Source organism: Pelophylax lessonae (assembly GCF_965119305.1).
Source record: "Pelophylax lessonae genome assembly, chromosome: 4".
Lineage (NCBI taxonomy): Eukaryota > Metazoa > Chordata > Amphibia > Anura > Ranidae > Pelophylax > Pelophylax lessonae.
The window spans coordinates 111,367,070-111,386,589 of NC_138771.1; the positions used below are offsets into that span (position 1 = coordinate 111,367,070).

General features: G+C 44.0%; 1 protein-coding gene across 1 annotated transcript in view; it reads right to left on the reverse strand.

Moving 5' to 3' along the window:
- Positions 1-15,812: 15,812 nt before the first annotated feature.
- MPHOSPH10 (M-phase phosphoprotein 10) overlaps positions 15,813-19,520 on the reverse strand; it is a 34,191-nt gene continuing 30,483 nt past the window's right edge. The window contains exons 10-11 of the mRNA XM_082254676.1: positions 19,255-19,485; positions 15,813-16,028 (exon numbers count right to left, since the gene is read on the reverse strand). Coding sequence (XP_082110802.1) covers positions 15,879-16,028; positions 19,255-19,485 — 381 coding nt within the window. The 3' untranslated portion in view covers positions 15,813-15,878. The remainder of the gene's footprint in view (positions 16,029-19,254; positions 19,486-19,520) is intronic.

Here is a 19,520-nt window from a genome sequence, read left to right on the forward strand (position 1 = left end):
AATTTGCAATTATTAATTTAACTTTAAAGGAGTTTGGTTACCGAATTTGTATGCTGTTTGCTGTTGCAGCAAACTTTAATTTGGAACTTTAGTCACAAATAAGTCCTGCTAGATCACCTAATGCTGGCCCAGTATGCAGGTATATCTATGTAAAACATGAAAAATAAGTGCCTATACTGTTTAAAATCCAGTAAGGCACTGTCCCACCCTGCTCTGTACATGATCAGTTGCTCTCTATTTTTAGGCATTGTGCTGAGTTTGTAGAAGTCGATCTGCTGACAACCTAAAAATTTACTGCTGCTCAGGGGCTCTGGAATTCAGAAAAATGGCAGCCCCTGTGAAGCTGGAACAATGTTGGAGGCAATTTACAGCACACACTCCTTTTTAGTAGCATCATTATTAATGTGGAATGTGTGTTACTTGCTAAAGAACAATATTGCTTTATCAAGTTGTTATGGATAAAGTTCCACTTTAAGAAATGAAGTACAAGGAAAAGTGTAGTTTGTTGCAGGTTGTAAAAAGAGAGACTGTATAGATTGCGTCTCTGTGCCCTGACAGGCTTTTGCCTGTTGGAACACACTGGTTCAAACCATAAACCATTTGGAAGACTGGGTGGAGAAGCCTTTCTTTCGGCTGCACCTGAATTGAACTCATTAGCATAGAATAATTACCGAAGGTTCCTGGATCATGGGATGGTATAGTATTTATTTAAAACAGATGAAAATTGTCCGCAGACAGCATCCTGTGCCTGCTCTCACTCAAGTCACCCAAACCTCAATGTAAATGTCAATTCCATTTTCTTTTAGCTGGTGGTCAATATTCAAGGAGAAGCTCCATGTGGTAAGAATACTGGGAACTGTACCATGTTTTAGCCCCGGTTCACACTACTGCGTGTGCAGGGTTCGCATGTAATGTCGGAGCGCACTGCTCCGACATTACATGCGATCAGCTGTGCGGTGCGAGTTTAGCCATACAGTTTGTATGGCTAAATTCGCATCGCACCCGCAGCAAACACGCACAGGAGGCATTTTTGCTGCCGCATCAGGATCGGATCGCACAGCGGTTCACACTTGTGCGATCCGATCCTGTGCGAACTGCACGATCGCACTACGATATGCGATCAAACTGGGGGTGTCGTTAAGATTACATTGACACCCCCAGCGTATCGCATATGGCAGTGTGAACTGCCGAGGGTGCGTGTGCGATGCGGGAACAGGCTGCGAGTTCGCAGCCTTCCCGCATCGCATCAGTGTGAACCGAGCCTAAGTTGGCATTCGAGTATAATTATTTTCTTTTGTTTTTTTTTTTTTTTAAAAAAGCAATCAAACATATTAGAAACATGTTTTTATTATTTTGGAAAGAAGTGATTTATTTTTTTGTATACAGTGTGATACGACATACTTTGGAAGTATTGTATATAAATATTCTACCCATCAGACATTCATGATTGTCTTCAAATTTCATATATGTAGGTATACATTGATCAGCCATAATATATTAACCACTGACAGGTAAAGTGAATAACATTGATTATCTCGTGACCGTGGCACTTGAAAGTAGATGGGATGTATTAGGCAGCAAGTCAACCTGTCCCAGATGTATTAAGCAGCATGGGCCAGCATAAGATTTCAAGTGAATGACAAAGGCCAGATATAATTTGCTAGAAAACTGTTGCTAGGGTCACTCTACATCTGCATATCTTGTGGGATGTTACTGGTCTGCAGTGGTCAGGAACTAGCAACAGTGGTCAAAGGAAGGGAAACTGGTGACAGGGTCATGGGCAGCCAAGGCTCATTAATGCATTGTAAGGAGAAAAGATTGGCTCGTATAGTACCAATCCAATAGAAGAGTAGCTCAACTTGCTGAAAAAGTTAATGCTGGTTCCAATAGAAATATGTCAGAACACATACAGTATGTTGCAGTTTGTTGCATATAGGGCTGCACAGCTGCAAAGCAGTCAGGGTAAAAATGTCCACAGCTGAAAGCACCTACAGTGGGCACCTGAGCATCAGAGTTGGCGCCAGGATGCAGTATGGGAAGAAGATAAGCCAGTGGAGGCAGTGTGAGGTCTAGTGGCATCCATGCCTTGATGGGTCAGGGCTGTTTTAGTGGCAAAAAAAAGGACCTACTCAATATTAGGTGAGTGGTCATAATGTTATGTGGATCAGTGTTAAATGCACTTTAACCACTTGCCTACCGGGCACTTTCACCCCCTTCCCATCCAGGCCAATTTTCAGCTTTCAGTGCTCTCACGCAATGACAATTGCGCGGTCATGCTACACTGTACCCATATGACATTCTTTTGGTGGTATTTGATCATCTCTGGGTTTTTTATTTTTTACAAAAAAAGACAGAAAATTTTGAAAATAAATAAAGTTTTCTCCTTCACTGATGTGCGCTGATGAGGCGGCACTGATAGGCTGAACTGATGAGGAGGCACTGATGAGCACTGAGAGCTGGCACTGCTGGGCAGCACCATCAGTGCCCACACTCAGTGCCCATAGTGCTGCCAGTCAGTGCTCATCAGTGCCTAGATGAGCAGGCACTGACTGGCAGCACTATGGGCACTGAGTGTGAGCACTGATGGTGGGGCACTGTGGGCACATTGTTTTTTTTTTTTTTAACCTCTGTAGTAATCAGGGCACTGGTGACCAGTGCCCTGATTACATTCCACTGTGTCCCCGACGGCTGATCGGCTCTCCTCCTTCCTCACACTGCAGTCTCTGTGTGCGGAAGGAGCGCTGGCGATGAGAGATGATCTCATATGTTTACATATGAGATCATCTCTCATTGCATGGGCCGATCACGTGGTAAATGGCCGCTATGATTAGCCATTTACCACGATCTGTGATTGACTGTGTCCAAGGGACACGGCCAACAAAGATTTTCCCCGATGCGCGCTCGCGGGGAGACTGTCTCTGTCTCTGAGAGGCCGTATAAAGACGGACTCCCGGAAATTCGAGTCCGCGCTGTAGCCGTACTTTGGCTATAGCGCGGATGGCAAGAAGTTAAAGACGTGCTAAGAATGAAGTGAGTGGTCATAATGTTATGGGTGATCGATGTAAATGCACTTTAAAGACGTGCTAGGAGTAGCAGTGCCTCACATTTTAGTGACATTTTATACAGTTCTGTTCATTGCAACGGGACTGTGATAAGGGGGTTTGTAGAGCAACACGCTGCACACCACAAAGTGCACTAGAGTGAACTGACTTCATAAAAAGCAAGGTAAATTGTCCTGTCTTTGCTCTGCCACTGTGATGGCGAAGGATGCCCAGTGAAGCGCAAACACAAATGAGCCCTTAAAGCCTACAGCTGGCAATAAATGGATCAAAATTCAGCCATTTCCACAGGGGGAAGGACAAACAAATTTTATTCATGTGTAGTCATTCCTGCTCGTCAGGCGTCAATTGTTGGATTGACTTCTGTGGAACGGAAATGTTGGAAAAAGTTTGTTGATCAGCAGTTGCTGCCACTGATCAGTGTATTCTGAGAGCGGACAGTCCCACTGACAATAGGGCTCACTTTATAACCTTAGGATGCATTCACACACATCTGTGTGCTAAAAAGATCTGATTTAGCATGCAGACTGGTGTCCATTGTATTCTGGCAGTGGAGAGAAGTGCCTTGCCTTTTAACAGGCACTGTTTTACCTTTTTTTTCTGTTTCCAACTTTATTAAATATCAAAGTGGTGTTCATTCACACATACAGTCAGGTCCATAAATATTGGGACATCAACACAATTCTAATCTTTTTGGCTCTATACACCACCACAATGGATTTAAAATGAAACAAACAAAATGTGCTTTAACTGCAGACTTTCAGCTTTAATTTGAGGGTATTTACATCCAAATCAGGTGAAAGGTGTAGGAATTACAACAGCTTGTATATGTGCCTCCCACTTTTTCTTGCAATAATTTTTATTGTGTTTACATAAGAACAGGTACAAACAATGAAATAAGGAGAAAAACAATAACATAGTCTATGTAACTGAAGGTGCCTCCCACTTCTTAAGGGACCAAAAGTAATGGGACAATTGGCTGCTCAGCTGTTCCATGGCCAGGTGTGTGTTATTCCCTCATTATCCCATTTACAAGGAGCAGATAAAAGGTCCAGAGTTAATTTCATGTGTGCTATTTGCATTTGGAATCTGTTGCTGTCAACTCTCAATATGAGATCCAAAGAGCTATCACGATCAGTGAAGCAAGCCATCAATAGGCTGAAAAAACAAAACAAACCCATCAGAGAGATAGCAAAAACATTAGGTGGCCAAATCAACTGTTTGGAACATCCTTAAAAAGAAAGAAGGCACCGGTGTGCTCAGCAACACCAAAAGACCCGGAAGACCACGGAAAACAACTGTGGTGGATGACCGAATAATTCTTTCCCTGGTGAAGAAAACACCCTTCACAACAGTTGGCCAGATCAAGAACACTCTCCAGGAGGTAGGTGTATGTGTGTCAAAGTCAACAATCAAGAGAAGACTTCACCAGAGTGAATACAGAGGGTTCACCACAAAATGTAAACCATTGGTGAGCCTCAAAAACAGAAAGGCTAGATTAGAGTTTGCCAAACAACATCTAAAAAAGCCTTCACAGTTCTGGAACAACATCCTATGGACATCCTATGGACAGATGAGACCAAGATCAACTTGTACCAGAGTGATGGGAAGAGAAGAGTATGGAGAAGGAAAGGAACTGCTCATGAGCCAAAGCATACCACCTCCTCAGTGAAGCATGGAGGTGGTAGTGTCATGGCGTGGGCATGTATGGCTGCCTAAGGAACTGGTTCTCTTGTATTTATTGATGATGTGACTGCTGACAAAAGCAGCAGGATGAATTCTGAAGTGTTTCGGGCAAATTTTTATCTGCTCATATTCAGCCAAATGCTTCAGAACTCATTGGACGGCGCTTCACAGTGCTGATGAACAATGACCCGAAGCATACTGCGATAGCAACCAAAGAGTTTTTTTAAGGGAAAGAAGTGGAATGTTATGCAATGGCCAAGTCAATCACCTGATCTGAATCCGATTGAGCATGCATTTCACTTGCTGAAGACAAAACCGAAGGGAAAATGCCCCAAGAACAAGCAGGAACTGAAGGCAGTTGGAGTAGAGGCCTGGCAGAGCATCACCAGGGATGAAACCCAGCGTCTGGTGATGTCTATGCGTTCCAGACTTCAGGCTGTAATTGACTCCAAAGGATTTGCAACCAAGTATTAAAAAATGAAAGTTGGTTTATGATTGTTAATCTGTCCCATTACTTTTGGTCCCTTTAAAAAGTGGGAGGCACATATACAAACTGTTGTAATTCCTACACTGTTCACCTGAGTTGGATGTAAATACCCTCAAATTAAAGCTGGAAGTCTGCAGTTAAAGCACATCTCGTTCGTTTCATTTCAAATCCATTGTGGTGGTGTACAGAGCCAAAAAGCTTAGAATTGTGTCAATGTCCCAATATTTATGGACCTGACTGTAGAACCAATCCTTGGTATGTGCAGTGAATGGTGTTCATTCGGGTGCAGAAAAACACATCACAATGTTTGAATAGACTTATACTGACCCTAAGCATGCGTTTTTACTGGTAACAGAGGCTGGATTTAAATGACACCAAAGCTTGGCATGAGTCACATTTATAGGTCTGTGGACACCTTATCTGTTATCATTTACAGTTTTCAATACTCTTGCCACCAACAGTTTCTACACTATAACAGATGATTATTTGAATATTTTATTTATTCATTTTATTTATAAAGTCCAATAATAAGGGTAGACTAAAATAAAGTCCTAAAAAAGTGATGCATCTTGTCGGTGAACATAATCCTATCCAAATGTGAAGAGGGTGAATCCCAACACCAAGTGAACAAATAAAATGGACGCTCACCAGATAGTGGGTCTGAATTGCCATATAGCAAGCAGACCTACTAAGCTTTACAAGATGATCCTGATTCCTCCTACGAATATACCATGGAAGTAGTTTATAGCTCATGCGACAGTAAGGAGAGGGATGGAAATCTCTCAATGCCAGGTAACATAAAAGCCAAAAAGAGGAGTGCACATAGCATAATATTGCTAAAAACTTTTAATGAAATAAAAGGAATTGCACTTACAAAATTCACATGGTAACAGGCAATATAGTAAATTGAGGTTCTACTGCGAGCTCCTGACGCGTATCGTCCGCATAGACATCATCAGAGGATATTGCTCGTTGTATAGGAGGCGAGCAATATCCTATTGTTATTTATTTACAGGTCCCAGGAAGGAAAGCAAGGTACGTCCAATACTGAACCTCAAAGCTTTGAACTGCTTGTGCGGTTACAGATGTTCCGAATAGAGTCCATTTGTACGGTAGTGGCATCCCTACATCAGGGGGATCTTCTGGCCACTATTGATATCAAGGACGCTTACCTTCATATTCCGATATGTCGGTCATCTGCGCCTCCTACGCTTGCTGTAGGCGAGGAGCATTATCAAGAGGTCTTGCTCGGCTCCTCGGGTCTTCACAAAGTGTTGGCATTGTTGCGCCAGCAGGGGATTGCGGTACTGCTCTGACGGACAAACGGGAGATTACTGTGTGGACTATGCAGGAGTTCGGTTGGAAATTCAATTTCCAGGTATTGGCTCTGGTTCCGTCCACCCAGTTGGACTATCTGGGTCTGCTCTGGACTCGGCCTTAGCTAGGGTGTTCCTCCCATGGGACAAGCTCCAAAATCTGCAGGATGAATTTGACTCATGTTGTCCAGCAGTCGGTCGTCTTTCGGGAATGCGGGTGCTGGGTCTGATGGTGTCTAACTTTGAGGCGGTTCCGTTTTTCACAGTTCCACACGAGACCTCTGCAAAAAGAGATTCTTGCCATGTGGGCCAAGAATCCACAGTCTCTAGACAATCTGATAATGTTTAGCCGGGGTACAAGAGGGTCTCAGATTCGGTGGCTTCGCTCTTTGGTGCTTCGACAGGGAAAATCTTCCTTCCCCCTGTACTGGATGGTGGTCACCACGGATGCCAGTCTGTCTGAGTAGGATGGCATTTTTGGAACAGATTGTGCTCAGGGGGTCTGGTCTCTGGAAGAATCCAGACTACCGATCAATATACTTGACATTTCCTCCAGAGGTGTTTCATCAGTTGTGTCCCCAGTGGGGAACTCCGGAAGTGGTACTGTTGGTCTCTCGTCTCAACAGAAAGGTGCTTAGGTTTGTGGCACAGTTTCGGGATCCTCTGGCCGACACTACAGGTGGCTCATTTGGGGCCGGTATCATCTGCTATACGTCTTTCCTCTTCTAGAACTTCTGTCAAGATTCCTGTGTAGGTTCAAGGCAGAAGGGATTATGGGCATCCTAGTGGCTCCAGCGCGGCCTCACCAGTCTTGGTATGCAGATCTAATATGGTTGGTTGGCGATGCTCCTTGGAGAAAATCTATTGGCCCATAGGCCAATCTTCCATCTTGCCTTACAGTCGCTGGCTTAATGGCTTGGCTGTCGGAAGCCTGGTGCAGAAGGATAGAGGGTTGTCTGAATCAGTGATTCCCCACGCCGTTGCAAGCTAGTAAATCTACTTCTAGGAAGATTTACCATCACGTTTGCGGGTGTGAATCTCTTGGGGTTCACCCCTGACCCTTTTCGGTGACTCAGTTTGACTTTCCTCCAATGAAGTGTTGAGCAGCGTTTGGCCTCGGGTACCAGCAAGGGCCAGGTTTGGCGTTTGCGGTTTTCTTTCAACGTCCTTTGGCTACCCATTCTTTGGTTCACACCTTTGTTCAGGGGGTTCGCCACTTGGCTCCCCCAGTGCGGTCTTCATTGCTCTCAAATGGGTGCTGTCGTTTCTTTAGTAACCACCGTTGGTATCTATTTGCGAGATTCCTCTGTGTACATTGTCCCAGAAGGTAGCCTTCTTGGTGGCTTTTTCTTCTGCGTGGTGGTTCACAGTGATGAAGTGGTGCTTCGTCCCTGCCAGTCGTTCCTTCCTAAGGTCATCTCTGGTTTCCATTTAAATTAAGACATTGTGTGGCCTTCCTTATGCCCTAACCCTCGGCACCCTAAAGAGATTGCCCAAACTACATCCAAAGAATGTAACACAATCAGGGTTACCTTGGCGGCGACTGAGTTGTTCCGAAAAACAGATTCCGTTAGTCCTTATGGATGGACCCTGTAAGGGGCTGGCTGTATCTGCTGCAACCATTTCCAGATGGATCAGGAAGACGGTGGTGCAGACCTAGTCCATTAAGGGTCAGGATCCTCCTTTCCCTGTTAAGGCGCATTCTACCGGGGCGCTTAGTGCCTTCCGTCATCAGGTGTCTATGGTGCAGGTTTACAAGGCAGCCACCTGGTCGTCCATACACACTTTCACAAAATTTTTTTAAGATGTGTTGGCATCTGCGGATGCTGCCTTTGGTCGCAAGCTTTTGCAGGCCGCTGTGGGGAGAGGATTAGTCCTCTGTGACGGTATATATATATTTTTTTTTGTCAGGTGAGCACCAGTTGTTTCCTGGTTGGCCATGTTTAGCCTTTAGGAAGTATGTTTACTGCGGTGGCGTTTCCACCCCTCATGTTGACACTGCTTTGGGATGTCCCAAGGGTCAAGAAGATATGAACCTGTGTCTGCATAATATAAAAGGTCCAGAGTTAATTTCATGTGTGCTATTTGCATTTGGAATCTGTTGCTGTCAACTCTCAATATGAGATCCAAAGAGCTATCACGATCAGTGAAGCAAGCCATCAATAGGCTGAAAAAACAAAACAAACCCATCAGAGAGATAGCAAAAACATTAGGTGGCCAAATCAACTGTTTGGAACATCCTTAAAAAGAAAGAAGGCACCGGTGTGCTCAGCAACACCAAAAGACCCGGAAGACCACGGAAAACAACTGTGGTGGATGACCGAATAATTCTTTCCCTGGTGAAGAAAACACCCTTCACAACAGTTGGCCAGATCAAGAACACTCTCCAGGAGGTAGGTGTATGTGTGTCAAAGTCAACAATCAAGAGAAGACTTCACCAGAGTGAATACAGAGGGTTCACCACAAAATGTAAACCATTGGTGAGCCTCAAAAACAGAAAGGCTAGATTAGAGTTTGCCAAACAACATCTAAAAAAGCCTTCACAGTTCTGGAACAACATCCTATGGACAGATGAGACCAAGATCAACTTGTACCAGAGTGATGGGAAGAGAAGAGTATGGAGAAGGAAAGGAACTGCTCATGAGCCAAAGCATACCACCTCCTCAGTGAAGCATGGAGGTGGTAGTGTCATGGCGTGGGCATGTATGGCTGCCTAAGGAACTGGTTCTCTTGTATTTATTGATGATGTGACTGCTGACAAAAGCAGCAGGATGAATTCTGAAGTGTTTCGGGCAAATTTTTATCTGCTCATATTCAGCCAAATGCTTCAGAACTCATTGGACGGCGCTTCACAGTGCTGATGAACAATGACCCGAAGCATACTGCGATAGCAACCAAAGAGTTTTTTTAAGGGAAAGAAGTGGAATGTTATGCAATGGCCAAGTCAATCACCTGATCTGAATCCGATTGAGCATGCATTTCACTTGCTGAAGACAAAACCGAAGGGAAAATGCCCCAAGAACAAGCAGGAACTGAAGGCAGTTGGAGTAGAGGCCTGGCAGAGCATCACCAGGGATGAAACCCAGCGTCTGGTGATGTCTATGCGTTCCAGACTTCAGGCTGTAATTGACTCCAAAGGATTTGCAACCAAGTATTAAAAAATGAAAGTTGGTTTATGATTGTTAATCTGTCCCATTACTTTTGGTCCCTTTAAAAAGTGGGAGGCACATATACAAACTGTTGTAATTCCTACACTGTTCACCTGAGTTGGATGTAAATACCCTCAAATTAAAGCTGGAAGTCTGCAGTTAAAGCACATCTCGTTCGTTTCATTTCAAATCCATTGTGGTGGTGTACAGAGCCAAAAAGCTTAGAATTGTGTCAATGTCCCAATATTTATGGACCTGACTGTAGAACCAATCCTTGGTATGTGCAGTGAATGGTGTTCATTCGGGTGCAGAAAAACACATCACAATGTTTGAATAGACTTATACTGACCCTAAGCATGCGTTTTTACTGGTAACAGAGGCTGGATTTAAATGACACCAAAGCTTGGCATGAGTCACATTTATAGGTCTGTGGACACCTTATCTGTTATCATTTACAGTTTTCAATACTCTTGCCACCAACAGTTTCTACACTATAACAGATGATTATTTGAATATTTTATTTATTCATTTTATTTATAAAGTCCAATAATAAGGGTAGACTAAAATAAAGTCCTAAAAAAGTGATGCATCTTGTCGGTGAACATAATCCTATCCAAATGTGAAGAGGGTGAATCCCAACACCAAGTGAACAAATAAAATGGACGCTCACCAGATAGTGGGTCTGAATTGCCATATAGCAAGCAGACCTACTAAGCTTTACAAGATGATCCTGATTCCTCCTACGAATATACCATGGAAGTAGTTTATAGCTCATGCGACAGTAAGGAGAGGGATGGAAATCTCTCAATGCCAGGTAACATAAAAGCCAAAAAGAGGAGTGCACATAGCATAATATTGCTAAAAACTTTTAATGAAATAAAAGGAATTGCACTTACAAAATTCACATGGTAACAGGCAATATAGTAAATTGAGGTTCTACTGCGAGCTCCTGACGCGTATCGTCCGCATAGACATCATCAGAGGATATTGCTCGTTGTATAGGAGGCGAGCAATATCCTATTGTTATTTATTTACAGGTCCCAGGAAGGAAAGCAAGGTACGTCCAATACTGAACCTCAAAGCTTTGAACTGCTTGTGCGGTTACAGATGTTCCGAATAGAGTCCATTTGTACGGTAGTGGCATCCCTACATCAGGGGGATCTTCTGGCCACTATTGATATCAAGGACGCTTACCTTCATATTCCGATATGTCGGTCATCTGCGCCTCCTACGCTTGCTGTAGGCGAGGAGCATTATCAAGAGATCTTGCTCGGCTCCTCGGGTCTTCACAAAGTGTTGGCATTGTTGCGCCAGCAGGGGATTGCGGTACTGCTCTGACGGACAAACGGGAGATTACTGTGTGGACTATGCAGGAGTTCGGTTGGAAATTCAATTTCCAGGTATTGGCTCTGGTTCCGTCCACCCAGTTGGACTATCTGGGTCTGCTCTGGACTCGGCCTTAGCTAGGGTGTTCCTCCCATGGGACAAGCTCCAAAATCTGCAGGATGAATTTGACTCATGTTGTCCAGCAGTCGGTCGTCTTTCGGGAATGCGGGTGCTGGGTCTGATGGTGTCTAACTTTGAGGCGGTTCCGTTTTTCACAGTTCCACACGAGACCTCTGCAAAAAGAGATTCTTGCCATGTGGGCCAAGAATCCACAGTCTCTAGACAATCTGATAATGTTTAGCCGGGGTACAAGAGGGTCTCAGATTCGGTGGCTTCGCTCTTTGGTGCTTCGACAGGGAAAATCTTCCTTCCCCCTGTACTGGATGGTGGTCACCACGGATGCCAGTCTGTCTGAGTAGGATGGCATTTTTGGAACAGATTGTGCTCAGGGGGTCTGGTCTCTGGAAGAATCCAGACTACCGATCAATATACTTGACATTTCCTCCAGAGGTGTTTCATCAGTTGTGTCCCCAGTGGGGAACTCCGGAAGTGGTACTGTTGGTCTCTCGTCTCAACAGAAAGGTGCTTAGGTTTGTGGCACAGTTTCGGGATCCTCTGGCCGACACTACAGGTGGCTCATTTGGGGCCGGTATCATCTGCTATACGTCTTTCCTCTTCTAGAACTTCTGTCAAGATTCCTGTGTAGGTTCAAGGCAGAAGGGATTATGGGCATCCTAGTGGCTCCAGCGCGGCCTCACCAGTCTTGGTATGCAGATCTAATATGGTTGGTTGGCGATGCTCCTTGGAGAAAATCTATTGGCCCATAGGCCAATCTTCCATCTTGCCTTACAGTCGCTGGCTTAATGGCTTGGCTGTCGGAAGCCTGGTGCAGAAGGATAGAGGGTTGTCTGAATCAGTGATTCCCCACGCCGTTGCAAGCTAGTAAATCTACTTCTAGGAAGATTTACCATCACGTTTGCGGGTGTGAATCTCTTGGGGTTCACCCCTGACCCTTTTCGGTGACTCAGTTTGACTTTCCTCCAATGAAGTGTTGAGCAGCGTTTGGCCTCGGGTACCAGCAAGGGCCAGGTTTGGCGTTTGCGGTTTTCTTTCAACGTCCTTTGGCTACCCATTCTTTGGTTCACACCTTTGTTCAGGGGGTTCGCCACTTGGCTCCCCCAGTGCGGTCTTCATTGCTCTCAAATGGGTGCTGTCGTTTCTTTAGTAACCACCGTTGGTATCTATTTGCGAGATTCCTCTGTGTACATTGTCCCAGAAGGTAGCCTTCTTGGTGGCTTTTTCTTCTGCGTGGTGGTTCACAGTGATGAAGTGGTGCTTCGTCCCTGCCAGTCGTTCCTTCCTAAGGTCATCTCTGGTTTCCATTTAAATTAAGACATTGTGTGGCCTTCCTTATGCCCTAACCCTCGGCACCCTAAAGAGATTGCCCAAACTACATCCAAAGAATGTAACACAATCAGGGTTACCTTGGCGGCGACTGAGTTGTTCCGAAAAACAGATTCCGTTAGTCCTTATGGATGGACCCTGTAAGGGGCTGGCTGTATCTGCTGCAACCATTTCCAGATGGATCAGGAAGACGGTGGTGCAGACCTAGTCCATTAAGGGTCAGGATCCTCCTTTCCCTGTTAAGGCGCATTCTACCGGGGCGCTTAGTGCCTTCCGTCATCAGGTGTCTATGGTGCAGGTTTACAAGGCAGCCACCTGGTCGTCCATACACACTTTCACAAAATTTTTTTAAGATGTGTTGGCATCTGCGGATGCTGCCTTTGGTCGCAAGCTTTTGCAGGCCGCTGTGGGGAGAGGATTAGTCCTCTGTGACGGTATATATATATTTTTTTTTGTCAGGTGAGCACCAGTTGTTTCCTGGTTGGCCATGTTTAGCCTTTAGGAAGTATGTTTACTGCGGTGGCGTTTCCACCCCTCATGTTGACACTGCTTTGGGATGTCCCAAGGGTCAAGAAGATATGAACCTGTGTCTGTCAACGGAACGAAAGAGAAAACTGGATTTTTGTCTTACTGTAAAATCCTTTTCTCTGATGTTCATTGACGGACAGCACTCAGCCCTCTATCGAGTTGGGTTTTATGTTCTTCTGACACGGCTGAATGCCCTATAGGCGTAGTTAAACTTTTTTTCACCTAGAGTTCTACTCCTGTAGGGGGCAGCATAAACCCAAGAGTCAAGAAGATATGGAGCTGTGTTCGTCAATGAACATCAGAGAAAAGGATTTTCTGGTAAGACAAAAATCCAGCTATTTTTTTTTAATCAGCTGTCATTACAATAACAGAACCTAGGCGGTAAAAGATTTGTTTGTAAATTACATCATATTTTGTGAAATCATACAAGCATTGTATGGTTTATGCATATTAAAAAGTGTAACTAAGGGTGAAAAAAAATAAATAAACTGGGATTTTTGACTTACTGTAAAATCCATTTCTCAGATGTTCATTGATGGACACAGCTCCCGATTCTTAACCATTGGGCTATACTGCCCCCTACAGGAGTAGGACACTAAGCAGGAAAAAGCTTGACTACGTCTATGGGCAGTCCCAGGGGGTATACACCTACTCTCAAGTCGGACACCCTGAAGAAAGGCAGGCACCAGGGAGTATGAGGCAAACATTTGTTGGAAAAAGACCACCAAAGTCGATACCTGCCCCTTGATGGTACTCAAGGCCAATTACTGTTCAACCCCCCCCCCCCCCCCCCCCCGTTAAAAGGAATGTTAAGATCCGATCCATTGAGAAGGAGCAAGAATAAACCCCCAAGAGACTCGCACCACGCAATGGACATCTTCCACATACAAAGATAGATCTTCCCAGAAGTAAATGCCCTAGCCTTCAAAAGCGTAGGAATCACCAACTCGGACAAACCTCCATCTTTCAGCACCTGGCGTTAAAACAGCCAAGCCGCCGAAGCCAGGGACTGTAAAGCAGAATAGAAGAAGATCGGTACTTTGGACAACAGATCCTCCCCAAGAGGGAGCATCAGCAACCAGCTGTACCAAGACCGGCTAGGTCAGTCTGGACAGAATCCCTTCTGCGCAGGATTCGTGGCAGAAATTTGAAAGGGCTGGAACTAATCAGTCACTCCACCCTAAAAAGCCGGCTACCTACCGAGCCGCCAGGACACTACTTGTGCCCCCTTGGTGATTGACATAGACCACAGCTGTGGAATAGTCCAAATGAATTCGTACCAGACACCCCTGAAGATGAATTGTCCAATGAGCCAGACAAAGGCCCGTCGCTTGGAATTCCAGAACATTAAATCGGCAGTCTGGACTCTCTGCCAGAGTCCAGACCCCCCTCCGAGCACATCGGTGCTGAGGATGCCTCCCCACCCAGACAGGCTGGCATCGGTGGTGACAACCGTCCAAAACCGGGAGAGAAAAGATTTCCCCTTTCGAAGTGCCAGAGAATGAAGCCACCTCTAGAGACCGTGGATCCTTGTTCCATTTCACCAGAATCTCTTTAGCAGAGATTTTGTGTGGAACTGTGCAAACAGACCGCCTGGATGGTGGACACCATCTGGCCCAGCAAAAGCATGCAAGCCTGGAGGGATGACAGTCTGCTGAATTGCCTCCTGCAATGTCTGGAGTTTTTCCAGAGGAAGAAACACTCTGGCTCAGTCCAGAGTCAGACTGATATAGTCCAGTTTTTATGGATAGAACCAAAGCAGACTCCTGAAGGTTCAGAATCAAACCAAACTCCCTCAGAGTTTGCAGAGCAATCTCCAGTTGTCCATCAGAGCAGTAGGAGACTCTGCTCGCAGAAGATACCAGGTACCCCAGTGCTGACTCAAACAATGCCGACATCGGGGCCAACACTTTTTTGTGAAGACCCAATGAGCAGAGGTGAGACCAAAAGGTCCATGCCACAAACAGATAATGCTCCTTGCCCATGGCAAAGTGGAGGAAGCGTTCGTGAACGGCACATATTAAAATGTGCAGGTAGGCGTCCTTGATGTCGATAGAATTGAGAAGAAATCCCCCTGTAGGGACGTCACTACCGTGTGAATGGACTCCACGCAAAACTTCTGTACTCACACCAGCAGTTTAACGCCTTGAGTTCCAGAATTGGACGTACCTTGCCTTCCTTTAGTGCGGTGCGAATTGAGCCATACATTATTTTTGTCTGCACTAGAATCGGATCGCATGGGTCTGAACAGGACAGTTCGCACTGTTCTGCAAACTGATTTAGCGGTGTCAACTTTATATTGACACCCACAGCAGTTAGAGCGCAGTGTGAACTGCCTGCAATTCTGATACTGTGGGGAAACCCCCACAGGAATCATTGTGGTTCCCGCACCGCATCAGTGTGAACCTAGCCTAAAAGGTCTGCCAACTGACAGACAAAAAACTGACAGACAAAAAAAAAAAAAAAAAATCGCAGAATGGGGTATGGTGTAACTCCACATAATATCCAAGCTTCTGCTCAGAAGGCTGACATGTGCATGTTTTCTGAACATTTCTATACCATTTACAGTGACCATGCTTATTTTTACAGAACTTGATGCGCCAACAGTCCAGAAATTACAAATGGAAAATTATTTTTTAATGAAACAAGCAAAATGGACAGCAAAAGATGGTTACTTAAATAATTCCCACATTTTACAAAGGTCAATGTACAGCATTCAATGCACTCTGAACAAGTCAGTCCAGGCAGTATAAAATAAACTCTGTTAGATTTTTACAAACTCCATGGCTTAAAAAGTGGAAGATTTGGGTGAGGGGGGAGGGATTTCTCTACAAATGTCACCTTTTCCTAAAATAAAGATTTGTTAGAGTTTAAGTTTGTGGGCAGACAGTTCATGGTTTTTCTTTGGTTTCTTATGTGCAGACTTGGCACCTTTGATCTGCGATCTGACTTGATCTTGCAACTGAGAAAAGAATGCTTGTGATGACTTCAGTACTTTATCCTTTCCTTCATCCTGTAACAAAACACAAAGTTACACTATTAAAATACCCAAAACAAGATAAGGAGTAGAGATGAACAAATTCATTGTGATAATAATCTCCCTGTAACAAAGGGTAAAACTGCTTCTGTCATAGAAGACATTTGGAGTTGATTTACTAAAACTGAAAAGTGCAAAAATCTGATGCAGCGGTGCATGGTAGCCAATCCGCTTCTAACTTCAGCTCGTTCAATTAAACTCCAGCACAAAAAAAAAAAAAACCTGGAAGCTAATTGGTTTCTGTGCAGAGCTGCACCAGATTTTGCACTCTCCAGTTTTAGCAAATCAACTGCATTGGGTGCTGTGACAGAGTGGTTTCCATTTTCCCTCAATTTGATGCCCACACATGAAATGGGAGGTCACATTTCATTGAGACAGGAAGAGGCAGACGGCATTAAAAACCCTTCCCAATTCTACTTAACATATATTTTAATCTGTGTGTCCTTAGGAAAGATTTCAGTAATTTAAGGGGAAATCTTCCCAACGGGAGTTACAAACAGCTGATTAAAACCTGACACAGGCTTTACCCCTTCCATGCACTTTCCAAAGCAAAGCATTAAGGTTGCAGTTGTGCTTGGTTGGAATGGAGTATAAGAACCATATACAATTGATACACAAGGCATTTTGTAATCTATTGTTATTTAAAGGATAAATTCACCTTTCAAAAAAAATAAAAGCTCATCTTTTTGCAGGTAAAAAAAAAGAAATATGAATTTATTTGTTAGGAGCCTGTACAGCATTGCATCTGCAGTCAGCAGATCATGGGTGCAATCTCGGGCTCCTGCAGACTGTCTGTGTAGCTGTCTGCTCCTACGAGCAGGCACTTACTAGATGACAGGAATCATCAATGAACTATCTAAAATGCTCATCAGTAGTTCATTGGAACTACAAGCCATCAGCCACAAAAGGCTGTTCGTACTTGGAGATCTCCCACCCATAGAAATCTGTAAATAAATTACGCGGGGGGGGGCCCTGCACAGCAGCGTACTTTTTAAATTGTGACAGCGGGTACAGGGAGAAGATCCCTAAGGGGGAGACGCTGTGGGTGGAATATGTAAAATTTTCCCCATAGGTGAATTTACAACATTGTGGTTTTCTAAAACTACACACCATACGTGCAGAAAAACTGATCAAACTGAAAAACCACATATTAAATATTTTAGTCTTGTTCACACCATGTGCACAAACATTTTTTTTTTATATGTAGGTCTCTGCAAGGACACAAAGACAACTATTGTTTTCTATGTACCCTGGTCACACTATGCTACTGCTGTCACGTGACTTTTTGCTGCGCAGGAATCTGCTACATAAATCCTATGCAGGGGCACAAAGAAAACAATTGTTCTCCATGCACCCTGTTTACACTGTTCAATGTGGATGTCGTGAGGTTTTTTTTCTGCCCAGAAAACCGGATACCCGTTGCAGATATTTGCAAAGAAAAAATCTGCACATGATCAGTGTTGGGGGTGTGAACAGGGCACCAATTGCTTTCTTTGTGCTCTTGCAGAAAAACTCAGGTCTCTGTATATGGGGTGAACAAGGCCTAAATGTTGTTTCTTTGTAATCTAACAACCTGGAGACATTCCCCCGCCAGACACGTCACTTTAAGCTCATGAGATTGCCTCATTGGATGATGTGACCATAGCAAGAAGACCCTCCCATTCAACACAAAGGAAGAAGTGGATACAGCAAATGAGTGGAATCCATGTCCGTGTTTTAATACAAATGATAGCAAAGAAGGACTTTGTGATTCAATTTGTTAAATGCATGTTAATGTATAAAAGGGACCAAAGACAGCTGTTTTTTTTCTACAGAGTGGAGATACAATTTACAAGCATATAGTTTATATTGAAATAGAAATAAGCAGGACAGGTCCTCTGATGTGAAATCTGGGGTCAAAAAGACCTCAGATATCGCATTTATACTAAAAAGCAAGAAAAAAAAAAAAAAAGTTATTTTTTTTTCCATCATGAAAAAAAATGGGACCTTTAAGGCCATCAGGAGAAATCGAGGTATGACCGCTGGGACCACTTTTATGTGAAAGAGGACCACCCACCCTGTAAGAATAAAATACCGGGTTTTGGCGCCTATCTGCTGCCATAACCCCAGTACTAACGTCAAAGTACTGATGTAAAACTGCGGCAAGTGGTTAAATATGGTAAGACGTCAGATTTCCTCTCGAATCTCCAGGTAGTTAAAAGATAAAAAGACAGACAATTAACACAGGATTCAAGTTTTTTACTCAAATATGAAGGCCTGTCCTCAGACAAAGGCACTAATCTTTCTTATGAGCAGCAGACTGACTGCCAAAAGGTGCAGCACCAGCCATTTGTACTTGTGTGTATGCACCCCCCTCCCCCCCAAATCTATGGTTGTCCCTAGAAGCTTGCTCCTATGTCGCAGGTGCACATTAGTTGTGGAGTGGGGTCCACCCTATCTATGTATGCTCTGGTAGGTTTAAATGTATACACACTACTTTAAATGGTTCCTGCAATTTGCTTACAACATATTTTGCAGCGGATATATTAGAACCATTCCTGTGGTATTTGGCTCCCATGTATTCTGTATTTGTATTTATAAAGCTGCTGTTCTTCTCTAGATATGTTTCCCTCCTTTGGACTCCTGAGGAAGCAGCTTTGCCACAAAACATGTTAAGGATGAACTTCACCTGGGGTCGTGCCCTCATAAGATATACTTTTTGAAGCTGCAAGGAGTGCTCTTAACAAGAGCTTTTGGTAGATCTGTATAGGGGCACTGCCCCAGAATGTCAGGGAAGCATTCCCTTAAATATGTATACACAGGTTTGTCTTGAATGTAACCAATTAACTTTTGAATAACCTTTGCAATAAATATTGAGGTCTTTTACGATATTGGTTTCATGCGTTCATGGGGCAGTCCTGATTGTTCTCCCCTCTTTTGTGCATGAATATATGGGATGTGGTGACCCTGTTTTATTATCTACCTTTGGGCACTCGCTTTGAAATTGGGCATCTTTGATATGCTGGGAATGTTTTTATTATTCTCATGCTGTCAGATACAAATAGGCCATATGAGGCAACCTTTCACTCAACAATGACAACATTGTGAATTGATAAGAACAGGTATGATACCTTCTTGTTTGAAAACCTGGTATGAGCTGAATTGCCCATTTAGAGGTTAAAAGCAGTGAAATAGCCAATAACTGGTGGAAAAAGACAATTACCTTCAGCACAGTGGCCTTTCCGTCTTTGGCAAGCTTCTTGATGTTGGCTTCTGCTGCTTGTTTTGTTGGTTGCTTCCCCTTCTCCGCTCTCTGTTTCTCTGCTAGCTTCTGACGTTTCTCTTTTTCCTTAATTTTAAACTTTTTCATGATCTTCTTTTTCCGTCTCTCACGTCTCTTATCTGTGGCGGTCTTCTCAGCATTTGTTTTTAGGTCTCCAGCTTTGTTCTTCTCCTATAAAATATGAACCATTCAGATTGAGCACTGGC